The following is a 20,514-nucleotide window of genomic DNA, read 5'->3' on the forward strand; positions in this document are numbered from 1 at the left end:
ACCTTATACACTGGCATATACAGTAACTACAGAAGGTTTGTCTTCTTTAGTGTAATTCACCAAACTAATTATTCCTGACTTTGTTTGCTGTGTGGATTGCTTAGTCTGATCAAAGCAAGTGTGAACCAGATGAGACACTCATGACACCTAAGCACAAGAGGAAGAATCAGAGCAACTTATGTAGGAAAATCAATGTGACACCACCTTTTCATTTCTTTCCCACTTTCAGTTGCAGATTTAACCTTCACCTGTGTCAAAACATAAAAAATGGTTTGCCATAAGCTCTCATTATAGCCATTGAACTTTTAGCATTTAAAGGATGTTGCATGACTGGTACATGATAAGGGCTTCCTAAGCTGTCTTTGCTGATGGAACTTCAGGGGTTTTTCATTTGTCAACATTAGAATTCCTGAAGATCTTGCTAATCCATGTTGTAACTACGCACATATGTTTGAGGTTCGTGCCCTTAACAACAGCATATTTTGATATCAGTCGTGGACTTACATGACACACACTAATTCGAGGCATGTAAGGTAGCAGAAGACTTGGTCTTTATACCTTAGGTATCTCAAATACCCTCTGTCACTTGCCTCAAACACCCTCTGTAACATGCCTTGACCACCAATGAGACCCAAGGTAGGAATATCAAGCAGTGAGAAAATCTGGAGTAGAAGATCCTTCCAAGGAACTGTACTCGTTACCATCATCATTTGGCTCTTTCTAGGGAGTTTGTCCATCCAAGGAAACATATTACCTTCATAATTAGGCTTTCTATGCGAGTTTGTCCACCAAAGGAAGCACAGAGCTGTCTTGGTGCATATTTTAATGAAATTTCACTGGGTGACCAGATGGATATTATGATTTGTATATGGGGAATACTGTAATACCACCAAGCATCATAGGAGCAACACATTAAGGGGGGGTTGTGGCTTGGGTGAGAGTTCCCCCAGCAGGGTCTGAGCCAGAGCCCCGGTAACCAAAACTGCAAGGGTAACTTTTCCATTTAATTCCTGTCTATTTTAGGGATTTGTCTGGTTGCCCAGTAGTCGAAAATTCTTTTTATTAGGCAACAAGTTTAAATATACACCGACCTGTCTTATCCATTAATATATTAACAAAGGATAATCCCAGGGGCTTTAGTTCAAAGAATTGATCAATGAGATGTGTTTCCAAAAACTATTTGTAAATACGATGAGACATGGTCAGGACAGGTATTAACAAAGGGGAAGGACAAGGACAAACATAAAACTGATCATCAGTTATATTTTGTGTATATTGGAAGATGTAGTTGTCATGCTCATGACTCCATAAATTTTACTTACCCATTAGGAATTCAAAAGTGAAACCCTTGTTTTACTTCACTTGCTTCAACACCTTACAAACAAGTCACTGAAAATTTTTTTTAGTGCAAAATGTGTCATTACAGACAACTTATGAGGGATAAGTTGGTGTTATTTAATTAGCTCACTAAAGAAAGTTTGGTATCACTACAAGACAAGGATAACAACTTTGAGTGGGAATTTGGAACAATTATGCCTCCATGATGAAGACTGTTGTTGGTAAAGGGAGAAAAGGCCAAGTTTCTTCAGGTCTTGACTCAGCATGGTTAATGCTATTGAAATTTGTAATTAGTCCCGCACTCGAACAAGCTAAGCCTCTTTTCCCTCTACCAAGTCGTTCTTGCCGTTGGAGGTGAAATCAAAATTGATATCCTATCCAAGTTGAGTAGTGATGCTTGTCTTCAGTTAGTTTATTCACCAACTGATTATTTCCAAGTTATTGTCAATTATGACTAGCATTTTATTACATAACATTAGCTTTCTCCATTGAATGAAAATTCTGTTATCGGCTGTCCCTGTCATCTGCATGGTTCCGTTCCGACTGCTTGATGATAAGCAGAAATAAACGCCAATAAACAAATAATGGTGCCTTTGTTAGGTATGTACTATTGGCGCCAATATTCTACTATGGTCGCCGATAACCGGAGGTCTGCACATTTTCACGCCACAAAACTGTTTCGCAGATAACCAGGGACTGCCTGTATTACTGAAGGAGCTGAAGTAAAAATGCTTCACTTTGTCGTCTGTATGGTCATGAGTGTGACAACTACATCTTCCACTCTTGGAGGACACAACTCTGCAACATCCCACAAAGCGCCCACATGGTACTCTCCATCACCAATACTATTTCAATATGCAGTCATTAAAATCACGTCAGGCAGTTTTCTTCAAAAGGAACACCATGGCCAATTTAATCAAAATCCTGGAGCCACTGTTTTTATGAGAACATCAACAGGACCAAGAAATTGACTATTTCCTGAAGATGTTTTCTCACTGCTAAAAGTCCCTCTTTCTGTTCCCTCTTGAGAGAAATCTACAATGCTCCTTTTTATGGCCGATAGGCCTTTCCTATCACTTTTTGAAAAATCTTCCTTCCCAAGAGGGAAAAATCTTCCTTCCCTCTTTGTTTCCACATTAAAAATAAAACGGTTATACAGCCAATTTTCTGTGACAAATATTCAGTACATAAGCTATGCTAAACAACTTTTATATAGTACAATATTAGGAATCAAAACCACATTTTTAACTTTTATATTCATAGCCAAAGTTATACAGGCATTTCACAATAATGTTTTCAAAAGTTCTTATTGTTGAAATTCATAATACTAGAAGCAAAAGAAAAAATTATTAAAAGTTTCATATTTCTCCCATAAAATTTCTAACAGATTTGAGTCAAAGCAAACTATAAATAACATTGAAAATTGGTGTTCTATTTATGTTAACAATATTAACTTGTCAAAAATCATGCATCAGTATTTGACCTAAAGATGCACTTACCTTGCAAAAATGCATATGATATATCAAATAGTACTTTTCAATTTAGCTTTTGTATATAAATACCCTTTTGTCAATTGTACATTGTGAAAAAATAAACAAATTCATGACCAAAACTGTAGAAGCATTGCTCAAAAGTTGAGGTTTAAGATGTGAGATATGAGAAAATTATAAAAGGCTTCGTATTCTCCCATAAAATTTATAGACAAACAGAAAGTGGATATTCTATTGTGATGAAATTATTTATAAAATATAAAATCATTAGTCTGTATATGGGCCAAAGGCCACCCATCTTGCAAGCTGCATATAATGTACTGAATAGTACATAATTTCAAAGTAATATTCAAATACTGTAAAAAAAGCACTACTGTCAACGGTAAATTGTAAGTTAATTCCCAATGTATCACAGTGTACTATAAAAGTTAAAAACAAGTCGGTAGAAAATTGAATTGATTCTGCCTCAGTGAATTTTGCACAATTTTGACTCCAAGACATGTTAAAACTAAATTTTAGATCAATGAGCCAGAAGTGACACTAAAGGTAGTATTTATTAAAAAATTAAGGTATAGATAACTACTGCATAAATTGTAACCTATTCTTTTAATATGAACAACATAATGAAAGACAAATGTTACAAGTGTTAGCTGCTTAGAAATGTTACCTGCTAACTGAAAATCAGTAATACTCATTGGCTCATCTGGACTACAACAGGATATTGAGAAACAATACTTTCTTGCTTGTTTTGAGAAAAATTTCTTGTCGGTTCAACCTTTGATGGAAAGACAAACCAACCTTCATGTCAGTACAGCTATTGCAAAAAAAAAAAAAAAAAAAAAAAAAAAGATCCCAGCACACTTCAATGTAGCCACTGTAATACAGTAAATAAGATACTGTACTGTAAGTTTACATTCAACTACTAACCAACATGAATTCATTCCTTTTGTGAATGTTATAAACACTGCATTTCATCAGACAAAAGTATACAGCAAAACTGTCCCAGTTTCAACTAAAGCATGGTAGATGATAATTCACATTCGGTGTGTATTATAATAGCATAGGCCTTAAACAAACGCAAATAACTCAACACTGAAATATTGCAGGTGTACATTCTAGGCTCTTTTATTCAATGGGTTTTCAGGACTTTTCTGCCACTCCTTTCTGAGCATTTGTTTTTGTTGAGACAGACGTAAAGTAGGATTCTCCTTTTTAATTTGTGGTAGTCGTTTTTCTTCAAATGCTTTAAATGCTGCTGCCATTTTTTTCTCTGGGTGAAGCTCAGCTGTGTCATCAACCACACTAAAAGAAATAAACAGGCTTTAAAATAATTTCTTAGGGAAAAGTTAATAAACACTTAATGCATTCCAAGAGACGGCATGCTTTCATTTGCAATTAATAACTAGTCAGTAATGACAACATTCATCTGTTAAAAACAACAAATAAATTATGAGTTAAACATCTTAACTTGCTTTGGAGGGATAAATATTAAACAAGTAGATTATGTAAAGTTACTCCATCTCTGACACATTGTCTCCATACACATTTTGCACCTATAACCCTTAATGGACAGATACCCTCATATGAGTAATAATAACAGGTTTAGAATGGTGGGTATCAATATTACGTGCCATCGATTTAGAAAAATTGGGCAGGAAAGAGGTTCCATTACTTCAATTGCCCATAAATTTGCTAATGGTAACTTTTAGGCAGGCTTAGCTCACTGATTCTAGGCATCTCAGGAGTTACTTGTGTACTTGAAGACCTACGAAGAGAAGTTACAAACCTTAAGAGAGGAAAACAAGAATTGAACAACTACATAGCAGACAACGGAGAGATTATAGTGGAGATTAGAAAACAATTGCTTAAGACCAGAACCAGAAATAAAATGGTAGCAAGCACTAGACTAGGTACAAAGAAAGAAGCTTACAATGATAAAAATGATGAATTCAAGAGAGCTGTTGGTAGAAGAGTGATAGCAGCCAGAAAACACAATTGTCCCCCAAAAGGAATAAGCACAACAAATAGATCTGCTGTGCTCTCAGAAGCAGAAGAGGAAACAGTCTTGATCGGAGACTTGTTAGTAAAAGAGCAGGGCTTAAATTTTGTGGCCAAAAACATGTAAGAGAAAAGTTCATTCTTACCCTGGTGCAGGAGCAAAGAAGATAGCCGAAGCAGTAAAAAAAAAATAAGGTAAATAATACAAAGTGGTGTCATAGTACAGGGAGGAGGAAATGACTTTTAAAAAGACGGAGGTACTGGCCAGAGAGAAGGTCTTCTAGCCAACCTGACTAGAATTGTAGAGAACATCTGAGAGAAAACTGATAACTGCATTCTTATAGGACTTTTCCCCAGAACCAATGTAACTACTCCCTTAGCAAGGCAATTGGAATCAATGACAGACTGGAACTAGTATGCCAAGAAAAAGGTGTTAGGTTTGTAAGCTAAGAAGATCTGGAAACCATTCCTTTCTTGGCCAGGACAGTGCCATGAGAGTGAGAGACACATTCTGATGAAAACGGAATTTGTTCAGAACTTGCCTTATCAGCCCGAATGGGGGAAAGGCATAAGTGTCCAACCCCGACCAGTCCAGCAGCATTGCGTTGATAGACCATGCTAGAGGGTCTGGAACAAGAGAGCAAAATAGAGGGAGTCGATTGTTGCTAGAAGTGGTGAATAGCTATTGCCGGTTTTCCCCATATCTTCCAAACGTCTAGGGAGACCTTGGAATCGAGTCCATTCTGACGGAAGAACCTGCTGACCTTCACATCCACGTAAAGGAGTTATTAGCAGTCCATCTGGGTCTGCAAGCATTTGTTCACCAGATCAGAGGGAAAGCAGTGGCAGCACATGCAGACAACTCCACAATATTGTTGTACATTCGGAAGCAAGGGGGAACTCGGTCTTTCTCCCTTTACAAGAAAGCAAGGGACCTTCTTTTATGGAAGGAAAGGAAGCAAGTGTCTCAGATTCCTTGGTTTGTCCAGGGGCAGATGAACGTTTTGGTGGACAAATAGAGGAATCTGAGACACTTGCTTCCTTTCCACCCATAAAAAAAGGTCCCTTGCTTTCTCGTAAAGGAAGAAAGACTGTGTTCCCCCTTGCTTCCGAACGTACAACAATATTGTAGAGTTGTCTGCGTGTACTGCCACTGCTTTCCCTGTGATCTGGTGAACGAATGCCTGCAGACCCAGATGGATTGCTAATAACTCCTTCATGTGGATGTGAAGGGAACTCTTCTCCGTTGACCATATTCCCCACACTTTCATCTCTCCCAATACTGCTCCCCAACCTACATCAGAAGCGTCGGAAAAGAACTGAAAGGGTTGGGTGGAGAGGATGAAGAGAAATGCCTTCCAAGAGTCTTGATTCCGAGAGCCACCATGCTAGATCGTCTTTGATCCCTTCGTGATGTTGAACGCCTTCGATTCCGGCTGAGACTTCTGCACCACAACACATTCAGGAAGAATTGAAGGGTTGCATATGTAACCTTCCAAGTCTTACAAACTTCTTTACAGACGATAAGGTTTCCAAAAGACTCATCCACTGGAGAGCGGAACAAGATCAACAGTTCAGGAACTCCTGAACTACCGAAGGCACAACTGAACTCTTTTCAGGGAGAGAGAAAAGCCCAAAAAGCTTGAGTATGAAGAAAAAGTCTGCACTGACCAGGATCCAGCAAGAACGGATTGACAGCACGTGGTCTGTTGTACCTGTTCCTCCCTCGAGTGGCGGGAGATGACGTCAACTACATCGGAGACGGCAGCACCACTGTGAAAGTTTGAATCTTTTGTCTGCTATGTTGGGAACCTACAGCTTGTATAATTGTCCGGTAAGACATTGCAATAAAACTGAAGTTTGTACGCCTGTGGCTCCCGAAATGCTAGACCCAGGGGATACAAGACGGTTCCTGATCCCGAAGGATTAGGAGAGCTGATGGAAGACCCAACTCAATGGGAGGAGGCAGACCCTTAAAAGCCCCATAGTGGGACTTCTTAGCTGGAGGAGAGGCCACCTTCTTCTTCTTCAACTGGGAAGCCTTAGAAGAAGAAGGGGAGGAGGCAGCAGACGACAATGACAAAGTCAATAAGGAATATGACGACACCTTACGAGACCTCTTCTTCAGCTTCTTCAGGTTGGAGGTGAGATCCACCATCCTAGGGACAGCAAGCACCTTAAGAGCAACTGGAACAATTGAGACAGAGGTCATAGGTCTAGGGTCAGGAGCACTCACTGTGGGAGGAGTTAGCTCCAAGGGGACCAAAAACAGATGCAGCAGCATTGGGAATGGTCAGGTCAGGGGTCACTGGCAAGTTAGTTGTAGGCACAGGTGCAGGAGACACCATTGCAAAGCCAGGTGGAGGTGGCACTGACAGTTGAGGTGCCAGTAAGTGAGGGAGTCTGCCCATCCCCACAGAGGGAGTCACATTTGTTGGGTGATGGGAGAACACCTTGGAGGGCAAACTTGCTAATCTATGTGCTGACGCAGTTGTTGAGGTAGTTATCACTGTGTCACTGGGGGCTAATGAAGTGCGACATGAGCCCTTGTACTGATGGAGTGCCAGTTAGGGCCAGCATAAGCCAAGTCTGCTGAAAATCTCAAGTTTTTTACTCTGCCACACTTGTAGAAGCAAAAGTTGGGTAAGAGGGGAAGTCGCCCCCTTGTCCCAAGGAAGAAAATTTGCCCTCAGAGCGAGAAAAGGTCCACAGTGAGGTCGTTCTGCCCCCCTCCCCCCACCTCTTCTTTGACAAAGGAGATGAAGGAGAGTTTTCTCCCAAAGGAGAAACAGCAAGAAGGGGAAGCTTGCCGGGTGAGAGAAACAAGGAAGAAGAGTCAGGAACCAAAGGTGTAGCCAGGGGGCTTTGGAAGCCTTCCTCTGGTACTGTTTCCTCCCTTCAAACTTCACTCACTGATTAGGTGACCAGGTATAACTCTCAGCACAAGTGAAGGTTCTATCACACACACACACCCCCCCCCCCCCCAAATGAGGCAGAGGGCAATAGGATCCATGTTAACCAGAGAGCAGGAATTGCTGCACTTTTTCCAGTCAACTCCCAAGTAAACACTCTGGGAGAAGGAAGTTTTACGGGGCTTTTCTGACATGTGGGTTTACATCATTGCTCAATATAATCACAAACACACACACATAACACAAGTAAAAAAAAAAAAAAAAAAAAAAAAAAGATCCCACTATGGAGGAGTTATGGAGTTCCATTTGACATCTGTGTGAGAGAGAGAGAGAGAGAGAGAGAGAGAGAGAGAGAGAGAGAGAGAGAGAGAGAGAGAGAGAGAATGTAATTGCTGTATGGATAGTTAACGACTGAATTGGCTGTTGGTGAGTTCTGGGTTGTCTGCTGGTGCAGCTGGAGTTGATTGTTAGAGTTCTGTGTTTTGAGTCTTCGGTCAGTCTTTGATGAGAGCTGGTGATAGTCAGTAGTGTCGGCAGCAGTCTATTGAAGGCATTGGAAGATCTCTTAAGTTTTGTGTTTTGTTGATTTGTTATTAGTTATTGTTAAGTCTGATATTGTTTGCTTTGGAGTTGTTGTGCCTGTGGTGTTGGATTTGTTGTGCTTGTGAGTATCTGTTGGATTATATGTGAGTTGGTGCAGTTGTGAGTTGTTGAAGGTTGTTGTTGGGAGCTGTTGTGATTTCTTGGTGTTGTTAGTGGGAGTGTGTGTTGGCTTGTTGTGTTGTTGTTTTTTTTGTGTTAGTGATTGTTTGTGTTGTAGTCTGTTGTTGTGGTTGTATTCCTTGTTTGTTGCTAAGTTGTGGTTGTGTTCTTTGGTTGTTTGCTGTGTTGAGTTGTAGTTGTGTTCCTTGGTTGTTGTTTTGTTGTTGTGGTCCTTGGGTGTTGTGTTGTTGTTGGGTTGTGGTCCTTGTTGTTGTGTTGGGTTGTGGTTCTTGGTTGTTGTGTTGTGGTTCTTGGTTGTTGTCTTCATTGTTGGTTGTGTGCTACGACGGCCGTATCCAGTGGACAGTACAGCTCCTCGCCCTGAGTGGCATGAAGCAGTAAGTAAGTACATGTGTTTTGAGAGTTTTTTGATTTTGGGTTTGTGTAGGTCAACTGTCCTGTGTATATTCAGTAGTGTAAAGAGGAAAGTGTGACTGAGGCTGAGTTTGGTAGCCGGATTGATTAAGTTTATGCGGGGAGATTTTGTCCACTTGCTTTTTAAGCTTGTGATCCCGCCACACCACTGGAATATGAAAAAAGCTCAATGACACTCGAGCAGAGCACTGCAACACCTCTTCATCAGACGATGGCCGAAAGCAAATTGGAATGTTTACATCTGGTTGGGACGTGACTCCTGACTACCAGATGGGTAGTTAACCGCCTAACTACCATGTTTGAAAGTTCATTGGCTGTTTTCCAGCCTTCTATGAAAGTAATTCTCATAAAATAAAGGATTGATAATTTGTATATCATATAGGAACAAACTAGATATCAAATTACCCTATACAGGCAGTTCCCGGTTATCGGCTTGGGTTCCATTCTCAGCAGGGTGCTGATAAGCGAAAACTGCTGTCAAACGAAACTCTGGGATTTATGGCGCATATGGCACCAAGGTTTGGTTAATAGCGCCTCTGTGAGGTATGTTATGGTGCCTCTGTTAGGTATATTATGGCGCCGATAACCAAAACTTGGCCTGTTATGGCGCCATAAATTGCCGATTTTATTGCGCTAGACAAGTGCCATAAAACTGGGTCTGCTGACAACTGGGGACTGCCTAACATAACAATGCACAAGTTATGCCGAAAAACATGCGCTCATTAACCCAAGAAAGAAATTAAAAAAGGATTAACCCAACCATGAAGCACATAAAGGAAATAAGGTTGACTTACTTCCTAATACATCATTCAATAATTAATCAATACTCAAACACCAAAATCTTTTGAAAAATGCACCCCTTGATAACAACTAATCATAAAATTCTTGTTATCAACAATGTTGAAACACTTGACAATGAAATTGATGTGGATTGCAGATCCAGGTGTTGCATAAGCAGTACTGCTTATACTCCTCTAACACCAAGTGGTCTTTACTTTTCTTATCATCATCAAAATAGGTCATTCAAATGAAGTGGGTAACAACTTCCCTTGGAGTGAAGAAAGGTCTAATATCTCACTTTATAAAGTGAGGTATACTCTCAACTGAAAAATGTACAACTACTTTGTCCTCACCTCAAAGCAGCTACAGCAGCATCAATGCCACTGGCTGAAATGACTTCATCATCCAATCTATTGAGATTCTCAACCAATGGCATATCTGTAACTGACTGATTGAGTTCCTTCTCCTCTTCACGTTTCCTTTCAACCTCTCTCTGTTCAATGTTCTTCTGCAAAAATAGACTCTTTAGTAGTACACAAAAATGATTAAATAAAGACATGTATTAAACATATTTGTTTGAGTGTGACCAATTTTATTTACTTAGGTCTTCCACACAGGAGAAGCATGTTTCAAATAATGACAATTTTATACTTCTGTATTGCTGTACTGACTGATTTGGCATAGTGTTAACTGAGAAACAAGTCTTGTGTCTTCTTTCAGACAAGTATCATACACTAGAGGGGAGGCCATTACTCTATATACTATGCATGAACGTCATTGCCAAATGACAAGTTGAAACATTTGCAGAGTAAATTAACACATTAATAGAACGGGACTCCAGATACAATATGCAGTTTGTCTTTACAAAGTTAATTTAAATTTTGTATGACCATAAAATGTATAAACCTTACTTTACTTACAAAGTCACTATACTCCAATGATAAGTCCTTGCAGTAAATAAAGGATTGACTAACAAGTAACAGAGACATGCAAACATTAAACATTACTTCCCTGCTGTGCAAATACGACATTTTTGAGAGTAAAAGGTATTTTCCCTAACTATACAAACCTGGAGTTCTTTACTTAGGATAGATTGCAGCTCAGCTGAAACTACCTGCTAATACAAAGGTCCCCCGTATTCACGGGGGATATGTTCCAGACCCCCCGTGAATAGTTAGAACCCGCAAATAGTTGGAACCCCTATAAAAATGCTTAAAACCTCCTATTTTGTAAGTTAAAATTGAAGAAAATTCCACTAAAAATTTCTATACCAGATTTTTTTAATAGTTTTATCACAAAAAGTGCATTTTATGATGAAGATGATTAAAAAAAACCAGGAATTTGTGGATATTTCTCATAAAAAAATACAGCGAATAGGTGAATTTTCCATGAATAATGCAGGGAAATGTTCCAGAGAGAAATCCGCGAATCCGGAGAACGCGAATACGGGGGCCCCACTGTACATTTTTTTATACCAAGGTAGTTAACTACTGGGCCGGTAGTTACCTGCACTGTATCCCCATCGTCTCACTGTGTAGTCACTTTGATTACAGCCAGGACTTTGATGATGACCCCTCATATCAAGGGGGTGGGTGTTAGGCGAGACCATACAAGTAAAGGACTCCAGGTTTGTATGGTTAGGGAAAAATACAAATTTCTTTAAAAAATGTCATTTGTTCCTACACCGTATGCAAATCTTCCGTCCTTTACTTAGGAGACTCATCCTAAGGTTGGGATGGAAGTCCTGCCTTGCTGGCTGAGAATGAAACCCGGTCATGGATTCTTCATCCCATGAGCCATGGTAAATGTGACCTGATGGCTGACGGCCTGGGTATCAAAGGCGTGAGCGTAGAACTCTCTCTGGCAACCAAAACCAGGCTATATAATCATAACGGGTTTGTTGGGTTGCAGCACACTCCCCCTCAGAAAGGTGTGTAGGCTGACTTGTGTGTGTCTACAGAAAACCCACTAGTCAGACATGGAATGCTTACCAGTATTGAAATCTGTGCCGGAGAACGAGTTTCGATACTGTGGCCCCAAGTAAGGGGGAAAGGTGAAAAGAAAATAAGCCAGTCATGCTCTCACATTTACCCCCAGCCTGACACGGAACCTCGATCCTTGATTCGATACTTCCAACCTAAACCACTTGCTGAGCAGCTACCAAAGGACCAAGGTCAGCTATGTCGAGGTATCTGTGGGTGCAGTCTATAAGATAGCACCTGGTGAAGGTAGAAGGGCGAGACCATGTGCCGGCTTCCATTACCTTGGTTACAGAGAGGTTCTTCTTGAAGGCAAGAGATGAGCTCATCCCACGTACATCGTGAGCCTTCACTCGACTGGTACCAGTAAGTGGAGAAGACGGAGGGGAGAGGGCACGGCAAATCACCTTTGAATCCAATGTCACCTTTGAATCCAATGTGAAATTATATTCCTTGTAACCCTCTACTTTGACAGACCAGTACTCACAAAGAGATGGTGTAAGCTGGGTCAAGCAGAGCTGGTCCATTGGAGAAAGTGCCTCAGTGCTCTCAGTGGACAGAGAAGTAGCTCATCTGGGTCTTCAGTTACTGTGCTCAGGCTCACAACCAGGAATGAAGAGAACCAAGAATTGACCTAGGCCGGATTCTGGCTTTTCGCAACAAACTCAGGGACGAAGCTGAAGCAAGCATTGGTCCAGCGCTCAGTATGAGCGACAGTATAGGCTACGCCATGAAGCTTGCTGACTCACTTGGAAGAAGCAAGGGCGAGAAGAAAAACCGTTTTCAGGGTGAGATCCCTGTCAGATGCCAGGGACAACAGTTCATAAGGAGCTCTCTTCAAAGACCTGAGGACAGCAACGATGTCCCAGGGAGGAGGCTTTGCCAATACTGGAGTGCAACCCTTTTCAAAGCTTCGTATGAGCATAGAGAGTTCCTCTGAGGAAGAGAGATCGATTCCCTTCAGTCTGAGGACTTGGCTCAAGGCCGAGTGATAGCCTTTTACCGCTGAGACCAAAAGGAGGTTCTCTCTCCGGAGGTAGAGTAAGAAGTCGACAATCTAGGGGATAGAGGCTCCTAGAGAACAGCCTCTCCGACGATATCAACCACAGAAGGTGGCCCACTTGGTCTGATAGACAGACGTTGAGGACTTCCTGAGGTATCTCGACATTGCTGTCGCAGCCTCTCGTGAAAAGCCTTTTGCTGTGAGGAGCTGCTGGATAACCTCCACGCGTGAAGATGTATGAAGCTCACCGTGTCACGGAAGATCCTCATGTGGTTGGCACAGGAGGTCGGGGAGTGGCGGCAGCACTCTCGGAGTCTCTACCAGCAGTAGTAGAAGGTCTGGGTACCATTCTATGTGGGGCCATTTCGGTGCTACTAGCATCATGGACTGGGAAGGTGTGGATCACACTCGATTCAACACCTGTCTGATCAGGCAAAATGGCAGAAAAGTATAGACGTCAAGGCCGTCCCAGGGGTGCTAGAACGCGTCCTCGAATGCCGCCACCGGATTTGGAACTGGAGAGCAGTAAATTGGCAGCTTCTGATTTAGAGAGGTAGCGAACAGGTCTATCATCGGGGAACCCCAAAAAGTCAAGACTCTGTTCGCTATCTGAGGAGCCAAAGAACATTTGGAGCCAATGATCTGTGTCCTCCAGCTCAGATTGTCCACCCCGATGTTCCGTTTGCCTATGAACCGAGCTGTCAAACCTACCAAGTTGAGAGCTGCCCATTCGTGAATCTGCACTGCTAGTTGGCATAGCTGCAGAGACACTGTGTCGCCTTGATGGTTCACATAAGCCACTACGGTGGTGTTGTTGCTCATCAGCGCCATCGAGTGACCTGTCAGAAGAGCTGAAGTGCTGGAGTGCCAAGAAGGCCGTTCGAAGTTCCAGCATGTTGATATGATCTTGACGTTCCTGGTCGGACTATAGGCCCAAGCCAGGTGTTGCAGTAGGTGTGCGCCCCATCCTTCCTTGGATGCGTCCGTAAACAGGAGCAGATCGGGTGGACGAGACTGGAGAGGGGAGCCCCTCAACAGGTTCGCGTTGTCCAGCCAGCACTCGAGATCGCAATGTATGTTCTCCTCCACTGGGACTAGATTGTGAGGAGAATCCCGACTTTGCGACCAATGATTCTTCAGACCCCACTGAAAAGATTGAAGGTGCATCCGACTGTTTGGAACGAGGCGTTCAAGCAAGGCCAGATGTCCCAGAAACTGTTGCCACTGATGTGCTGGCAGCTGGGACTGTCAAAGGAAGGGCAGAGCGACACCTCAGAAGCGTTCCAGTCTTTCTGGTGTCGGAAAGGCTTTCCCTGCAACGGTGTCGAGGATCATACCAAGATACACCAGTCGTTGAGAAGGTTCCAGAGAGGACTTCTTGCAGTTCACTATAATCCCAGATTGTGACAAAATGCCAGAACTCTTTCTTGGTGGAGACGAAGAAGTTCCACCGAGGGAGCCAGTATTAGCCAATCGTCTATGTAACGCAATAAATGAATGCCCTGGCAACAAGCCCATGTCGACACTAGGGTGAACACCTGAATGAAGACTTGCGGAGCTGTGGAGAGACCAAAACATAAAACCTTGAATTGGAACACGCCCACTAAAACAAGACAAAGATACTTCCTGGACAATGAATGGATTGGGATCTGGGAGTATGCGTCTTTCAAGTCGATCGTCACCATGTAGTCCAGAGGACGAATGGCCTGTCTGACCGTGCTGGGGGTCTCCATCCTGAACGGGGTTTGCTGAACAAACTCGTTCAGGGTTGAGAGGTTGATGATCAGTCTCCAGCCTCCAGATGCCTTCTTTACAAGAAAGTGTCGACTGAAGAAGCCTCGAGAATGTCGAGGAACTCCTTGAGAGCGTCCTTCCCCAGCATGTCTTGGACTTCTGCCTGAAGGGCGAGATCCTTCATCTATCCCTGATGATAGGATGATGATGTCTTCAGGGGTCAAATCAGAGGAAGGGGAGAGTTGATGAACGGGATGCAATACCCGTGGCAGAGGATGGTCAGCGTCCAATCCTCCGCCTCATGGTACTGCCACCTCGTCCATCTGGCTTGCAGGCACCCCTCCCACAGGTGGCAGAGGGGGGAGGGGGAGGGAGTGCCCTCCTCACTGGTTGCAGCAGACTCTCTTCCTTTTGCCCTGTTTGCCTTGCCCTCGACCACCTCTGGTCAAAAGGGCTGCTGACCTCTCGGCCGCCGAGTGATGGAAGCAGTGGGACAGGGATCAGCCCTGGCAGGAGGGTGAGAAGACCTCCTAGATGGAGAGCCAGGGCGACGTCGAGCAGAAGCAGCAGGGGGTTGAGGCCGACAGAAGGATACTGCACGGTGCAGCAAAATATCCTGGCTCACTCTCCTGAAGTTTCCAACCACCTTGTTTACATCTGAAGATGGAAAGAGGGTGGATCCCTGAAGCGATGCATTCCTCAGGTTGGTCACATCCTGAGGGTCCACAGTTCGATCAAGCCTGGATGAGACGGGGTCCCTGCGCTTCAGTACTAGGTTGGCCCAAAGGTTGGCAAGCTGGTGGCCTAAGAACTCCATAGCCTTACCACCTGACAAAACAAGGTCATGGAGTTGATGGGCCATGTCCGCTTGCCTGTCAGGCTGCTGTGGAGTCTTAGAGGTGGCAAAAAAGTCCACCATGCCGCCCCAAAAGTCCAACCATGAAGCTGGTTGCAACATCGCCATTGCGGTTTGTTTGAGCTGCAACATCTCCTGGGAAGAGAGTGTCAAGATCCGATGCTGAAGTGTCTGGAGCGAAACTCCAGGTGTCAATGATGTGATAGTAGGGTTTATGGGCAAGGGTGAAGGCTCAGCTGACATATGGCCATACGGAGAAGTAGTTGGAGCTTCTCCTGGGCCGTTCACCTTCCAGATGAGACCAATGATCTCGCGGAAGGTGGTTGCAGCTGCCTCATCTTCTGCAACAGCTGGAGCAGCTGGTTCTGGAAGATAGCCTACTAAATCATTGGTTGCATCAAGAAGATCATCCTCCCTCTGCATTGACACACCTGGGCGTGAATGAGTGGTTCAGTATCCAAGAAGGCAGAGTCTCTGGTTGCTCATGAGGGGCAGCAGAAGGTCCAGGAGCTGAGACCTCCAGAGCCACAGGACCCCTTGGAGGCTCAGAATCGTGAGGCCTTCACTGCCTTCCAAAGGTCCTTGAGCCCTGTTGGACAGCCCCTTGCGAGAAGGAGGACGGTGGAGTTGGAGGATGCCTGTCTGCATCTGGTGAAGCTGGAGGAGAGAGAGGAGATGGAGCCCTCTCCGCAAGCACTGTGGGAGCCCTGTCAAGAGGAGCTCAGCCAGGTTCGAATTCGATGGGCTCTGCAGTAATTTTCCACAAGGTAACAAGCCCTAAGAGATCGAGAACCTCGAGAGGTTGGAGACCTAGACTCATAAGGAGGAGTCACGGGGTGCATGTGCCTCCAACGCGCCTCTCACTTGACGTTGAGCACTCATGGCAGCTTGGGGATGGTAAATCCCCTTAACCCTCTTACGCCGATTGGACGTATTAAACGTCGAGTCAAAATGTCTCCCGTATGCCGATTGGACGTATTATACGTAGACTCAAAAAAGTTTTTTTTTAAATTCGCGGAAAAATACTTATAGGCCTACCAGCCGAAAACTTTTGAATCATGTGACTTGGGGGATGCTGGGAGTTCACGGATCAAGGCGTTGTTTTGTTTACAATCGTTACGCAGGCGCGCAAGTGCGAATTTCTTTCTTATCGCACTAAAAAGTATTAGTGACACATCTCAAAAATTATTTAGTCACTTTGTCATATATTTTGCACCGTTTTAAATTATCCGTTACATGAAGTATTATATATGAAAATGTGCGCAATTTTATGTAGAATACAACAAAAATATACTCATGATTGTAGCTTTTATTAGTTTTGAAATATTTAAATATAAATAACGATAAGTGCCAAAATTTCAACCTTTGGTCAACTTTGACTACCAAAATGGTCGAAAAATGCAATTGTAAGCTAAAACTCTTATATTCTAGTAATATTCAATCATTTGCCTTCATTTTGCAACAAATTGGACATCTCTAGCACAATATTTCGATTTATGGTGAATTTATGAAAAAACTTTTTCCTTACCTCCGCGCGGTAACTCTTCCGATAAATTTTTTTCGTGCGATTGTCCTAATGTTTGCACCATTTTAAATTTGCCACTACATAGTTTTATATATGGAAATGTGTGCAATTTCATGCACAATACAACTAAAAACAACCTATGGTTGTAGCTTTTATCAGTTTTGAAATATCTTCATATAAATAACGATAAGTGCAAAAATTTCAACCTTCGGTCAACTTTGACTCTACCGAAATGGTCGAAAAACGCAATTGTAAGCTAACACACTTATATTCTAGTAATATTCAATCATTTACCTTCATTTTGCAATGAATTGGAAGTCTCTATCACAATATTTCGATTTAAGGTGAATTTATGAAAAAAAAACATTTTCCTTACGTCCGCGCGGTAACTCCTCCGAAAAAAATCAGAAATTTTTTCTTGCAATTGTCGAAATGTTTGCACCATTTAAAATTGGCCGTTACATAAAGTTTTATATATTAAAATGTGTGCAATTTCATTTAGAATAAAACTAAAAATGATTGAAGGTTGTAGCTTTTCTCTGTTTCGAAATATTTGCATATAAATCACGATAAATAGAAAAAAAACCACGTTCGGTCAACTTTGACTCTACCGAAATAGTCAAAAAACGCAATTGTAAGCTAAAACTCTTACAATCTAGTAATATACAGTCATTTATCTTCATTTTGAAACAAATTCAAAGTGTCTAGCACAATATTTAGATTTATGGTGAATTTAAAAAAAAAACTTTCTATCCCTCCGCGCGCCGATTCGCGGCCGCAAATCTCCGAAATGTGTACTTCTCATTCTCTTAATATTTGCTCCTTTTCATATTAGGCGTTTTATAGAGTTTCATATATGAAAATATGCACAAATTCATGAAGAATACAAACAAAAATATTTGAAGGTTGTAGCTTTTCTCATTTTTGCAATATTTGCAATAAAAAAAATATATATAAAAATTTTGACATTCGGTCAACTTTAACTCGTCCAAAATGGTCAAAAACTGCAATTCTAAGCTAAAAATCTTACAGTATCGTAATATTCAATCATTTGTCTTCATTTTGAAACAAATTGGAAGTCTCTAGAACAATATTTAGATTTATGGTGAATTTTTGAAAAAAACATTTTTTTACGTCCGCGTGTTACGAATTCATGCATCATTTTGTGATAATATTTGTTCTGTGTTGCTTTGATCGTTTTACAATGTGTTATATATCAAAATGATTGCAATTTAGTGTATAATACAACGATAAAAAAGTAACTCATTAGCTTTGACCGTTTTTTGCCCAGCTTGATTTGAATACAATTATGTATGAATTTTTTTCTTGTCGTTTCCATATATCGCATTATTTATATATGATAATGATATTTTTTTCATTTCTGATGGTTGCATACTAAACTTCAGGCAATGTCAAAAAAAGGAGCCAAAAATGAACTCTTAATCTTGAAAACTAAGCGCGCTGTGATTTTATGAAAAAATAATTTTTTCCGCTTCCGCGCTCACTCCAAACCCGCCTCGGCATAAGGGAGACGTTATGGTTTTTAGGGCTTCGGCGTAAGAGGGTTAACTGCTTTCCCAACTTCCCAAGAGGAATAGGAAGGGGCACTGGAAGGTCATTTGAAGGAGAAGGGGCCCACTTGCAGCCTCATTCTTGAGTTAGAGTCAGGGAGCGATGACCTATGATCAACAGCAAAAGCCTATATGGCTGCCTTTGGGAAGGATGGGTCGCAGCTTTACGAGGATCCTGAGGTGGAGATGGGACCTCCGGAGGAGGAGCAGACAATGGAAGTTCCGAGGACGGGTACTCCAACTCAGACGTCTCCGCTTTTCATGCCGAAACACTGAAAAAGACAGAGGAAGAAGGTTCTACAGGTGCATGCATATCTGCAGGAGCACATGTCGGTGCAGGCACGCGCACAGGTTCTGAACACAAGTAAGCGCAAATAGGCAAATGGCATGCATATTGGCGGCCGGGAGAACACCTAGAAGAGCGCACATTAGAACGTGCTGGAAAGTGTTGACGCTCTACTGGTGAAAAAGCGCGTCTTGTAGCATATGTGGACGATAAAGAAGAGCGCTCTGTGGATAGTAACATTGTTTAGTTAATCTAGTTTTGCACCCGCTGCTGCAAAACCTAACTGATGATGAACTAGCATCAGACATCTTTACAATAACTTGTTAATAACAAGACAGCTAACTGATAAAGCAAAAAAACAAATCAAGAAACAGTACATCACCAAAAAGATACAATCCAATATGGCGACGAAAGTTGACTGCAACAAAAAACCACAGGTGTTACTCCATGGCCGGCAGAAAACGAATTGACAATAGTTAGCTCAGCAGTACCGGGTATTCCCGAAAGTGGGCGGGACCTGTATCACCTACACGAACGATGACAGCGCTGATGCCGCCGCCAGGAAATTTGAATTTTCGACTGTGTCAGGTAAGAAAGCTTACAGCTAATGTAATTGTTTGGTTAGTCACTTACGTGTAGATGATTTCATCTATATCCTGGTTTATCAATATAAAAATGATTTGTATATGCTCAATACAATTTGTATAAAATAGAGCATCCATTTTTGTAAACCAGTTTGGATGAAAATTTGTCTTCAACTTTTAAAGTCTAATTACCTGAAGTTGGAACTGTGTTAACTTTTGGGGTGTAGGTGCCACTTTGGGAGTAGATGATTCCTCTTCATTTTGGGCTAAGGCTCGTAGTTCTGCTTTCTTTTCCAAGTCAGCCTGGCGTTTCTTCTCACGTTCATCCTAAAAAATTAAAAAGAAAAAAAAATACAATGAACAACAGCTAAATATTAGACTGGCCCATCAACTTAATGGACCTCAACTTACTGGATTTTGTTACTTTTCGGATACACCATCCTATTTGGTAAAAAAAAAAAAAAAAAAAAAAAAAAAAAAAAAAACGTTGTGTTTTTGTTTTTGTGGGTTTGCAAGTAAAGTATGTACATCTATGTATCATTATTTCTTGTATGCCAAAAGCTTAAATTGATGTGTTCAAAATAGTTACATAATGCAATATGTACAAGTACAGCCGAACCCATGTACAGGCAGTCCCCGGGTTACGACGGGGATTCTGTTCTTGAGACGCATTGTAAGACGAAAATCGTCATAAGCCGGAACATCGTCAAAAATCCTAAGAAAACCTTACTTTTAATGCTTTGGGTGCATTGAAAACTATGTAACCTGCATTCTTACAGCATTTTTCATAAAAAAAACCTTCAAATATTTATTATTTTGCATTTTTGGTGTCATATTTCATCTGCCAGATCAGCGTTGTAGGCGCCATAACCCTGGAACATGCGACATAACCCTGAAACATATGTCATAACCCTGGAAATAATTTCTGATGAATATAATTGAAAAGCACCTTAACCTCAGAACGTCATAAGCCAAACCCGTCATAACCCAGGGACTGCCTGTATTTGTGTTCTTCAGATTTTTCTGTGGAAACTATCTAAAAATTATTTGTGGGTTTTTCTGTGGAACGTATCATTAAAAATATTCGCGGGTCCCCACTATTCATGGATGCAAATTTTTTCAAACAGAAATATTCTGTATTTTTATATTTTTACTGTATAATAATATTAAATATCACAATAATATTAAATTATAAGGGTACTCACTGGTGATGAATGTTCATTATAGAAGATGAAGATGAATTAGTTATGCAGTTGGATGAATGATGATGAAGACAGACTGTACAGCCACAGGAGTTACATCTCCTCTGAGGCTCCTTTCA

General features: G+C 41.7%; 1 protein-coding gene across 4 annotated transcripts in view; it reads right to left on the reverse strand.

The window, feature by feature from the left end:
* Positions 1 to 2,577: 2,577 nt before the first annotated feature.
* Positions 2,578 to 20,514, reverse strand: part of LOC135196935 (coiled-coil domain-containing protein 124-like) — an 85,667-nt gene continuing 67,730 nt past the window's right edge. For all 4 annotated transcript variants that reach the window (XM_064223778.1, XM_064223776.1, XM_064223775.1 and 1 more), the window contains exons 3-5: positions 19,386 to 19,520; positions 10,009 to 10,163; positions 2,578 to 4,130 (exon numbers count right to left, since the gene is read on the reverse strand). In XM_064223778.1, coding sequence (XP_064079848.1) covers positions 3,944 to 4,130; positions 10,009 to 10,163; positions 19,386 to 19,520 — 477 coding nt within the window. In that variant the 3' untranslated portion in view covers positions 2,578 to 3,943. The remainder of the gene's footprint in view (positions 4,131 to 10,008; positions 10,164 to 19,385; positions 19,521 to 20,514) is intronic.

Source organism: Macrobrachium nipponense, chromosome 18 (genome assembly GCF_015104395.2).
Source record: "Macrobrachium nipponense isolate FS-2020 chromosome 18, ASM1510439v2, whole genome shotgun sequence".
In the NCBI taxonomy this organism is placed as follows: domain Eukaryota; kingdom Metazoa; phylum Arthropoda; class Malacostraca; order Decapoda; family Palaemonidae; genus Macrobrachium; species Macrobrachium nipponense.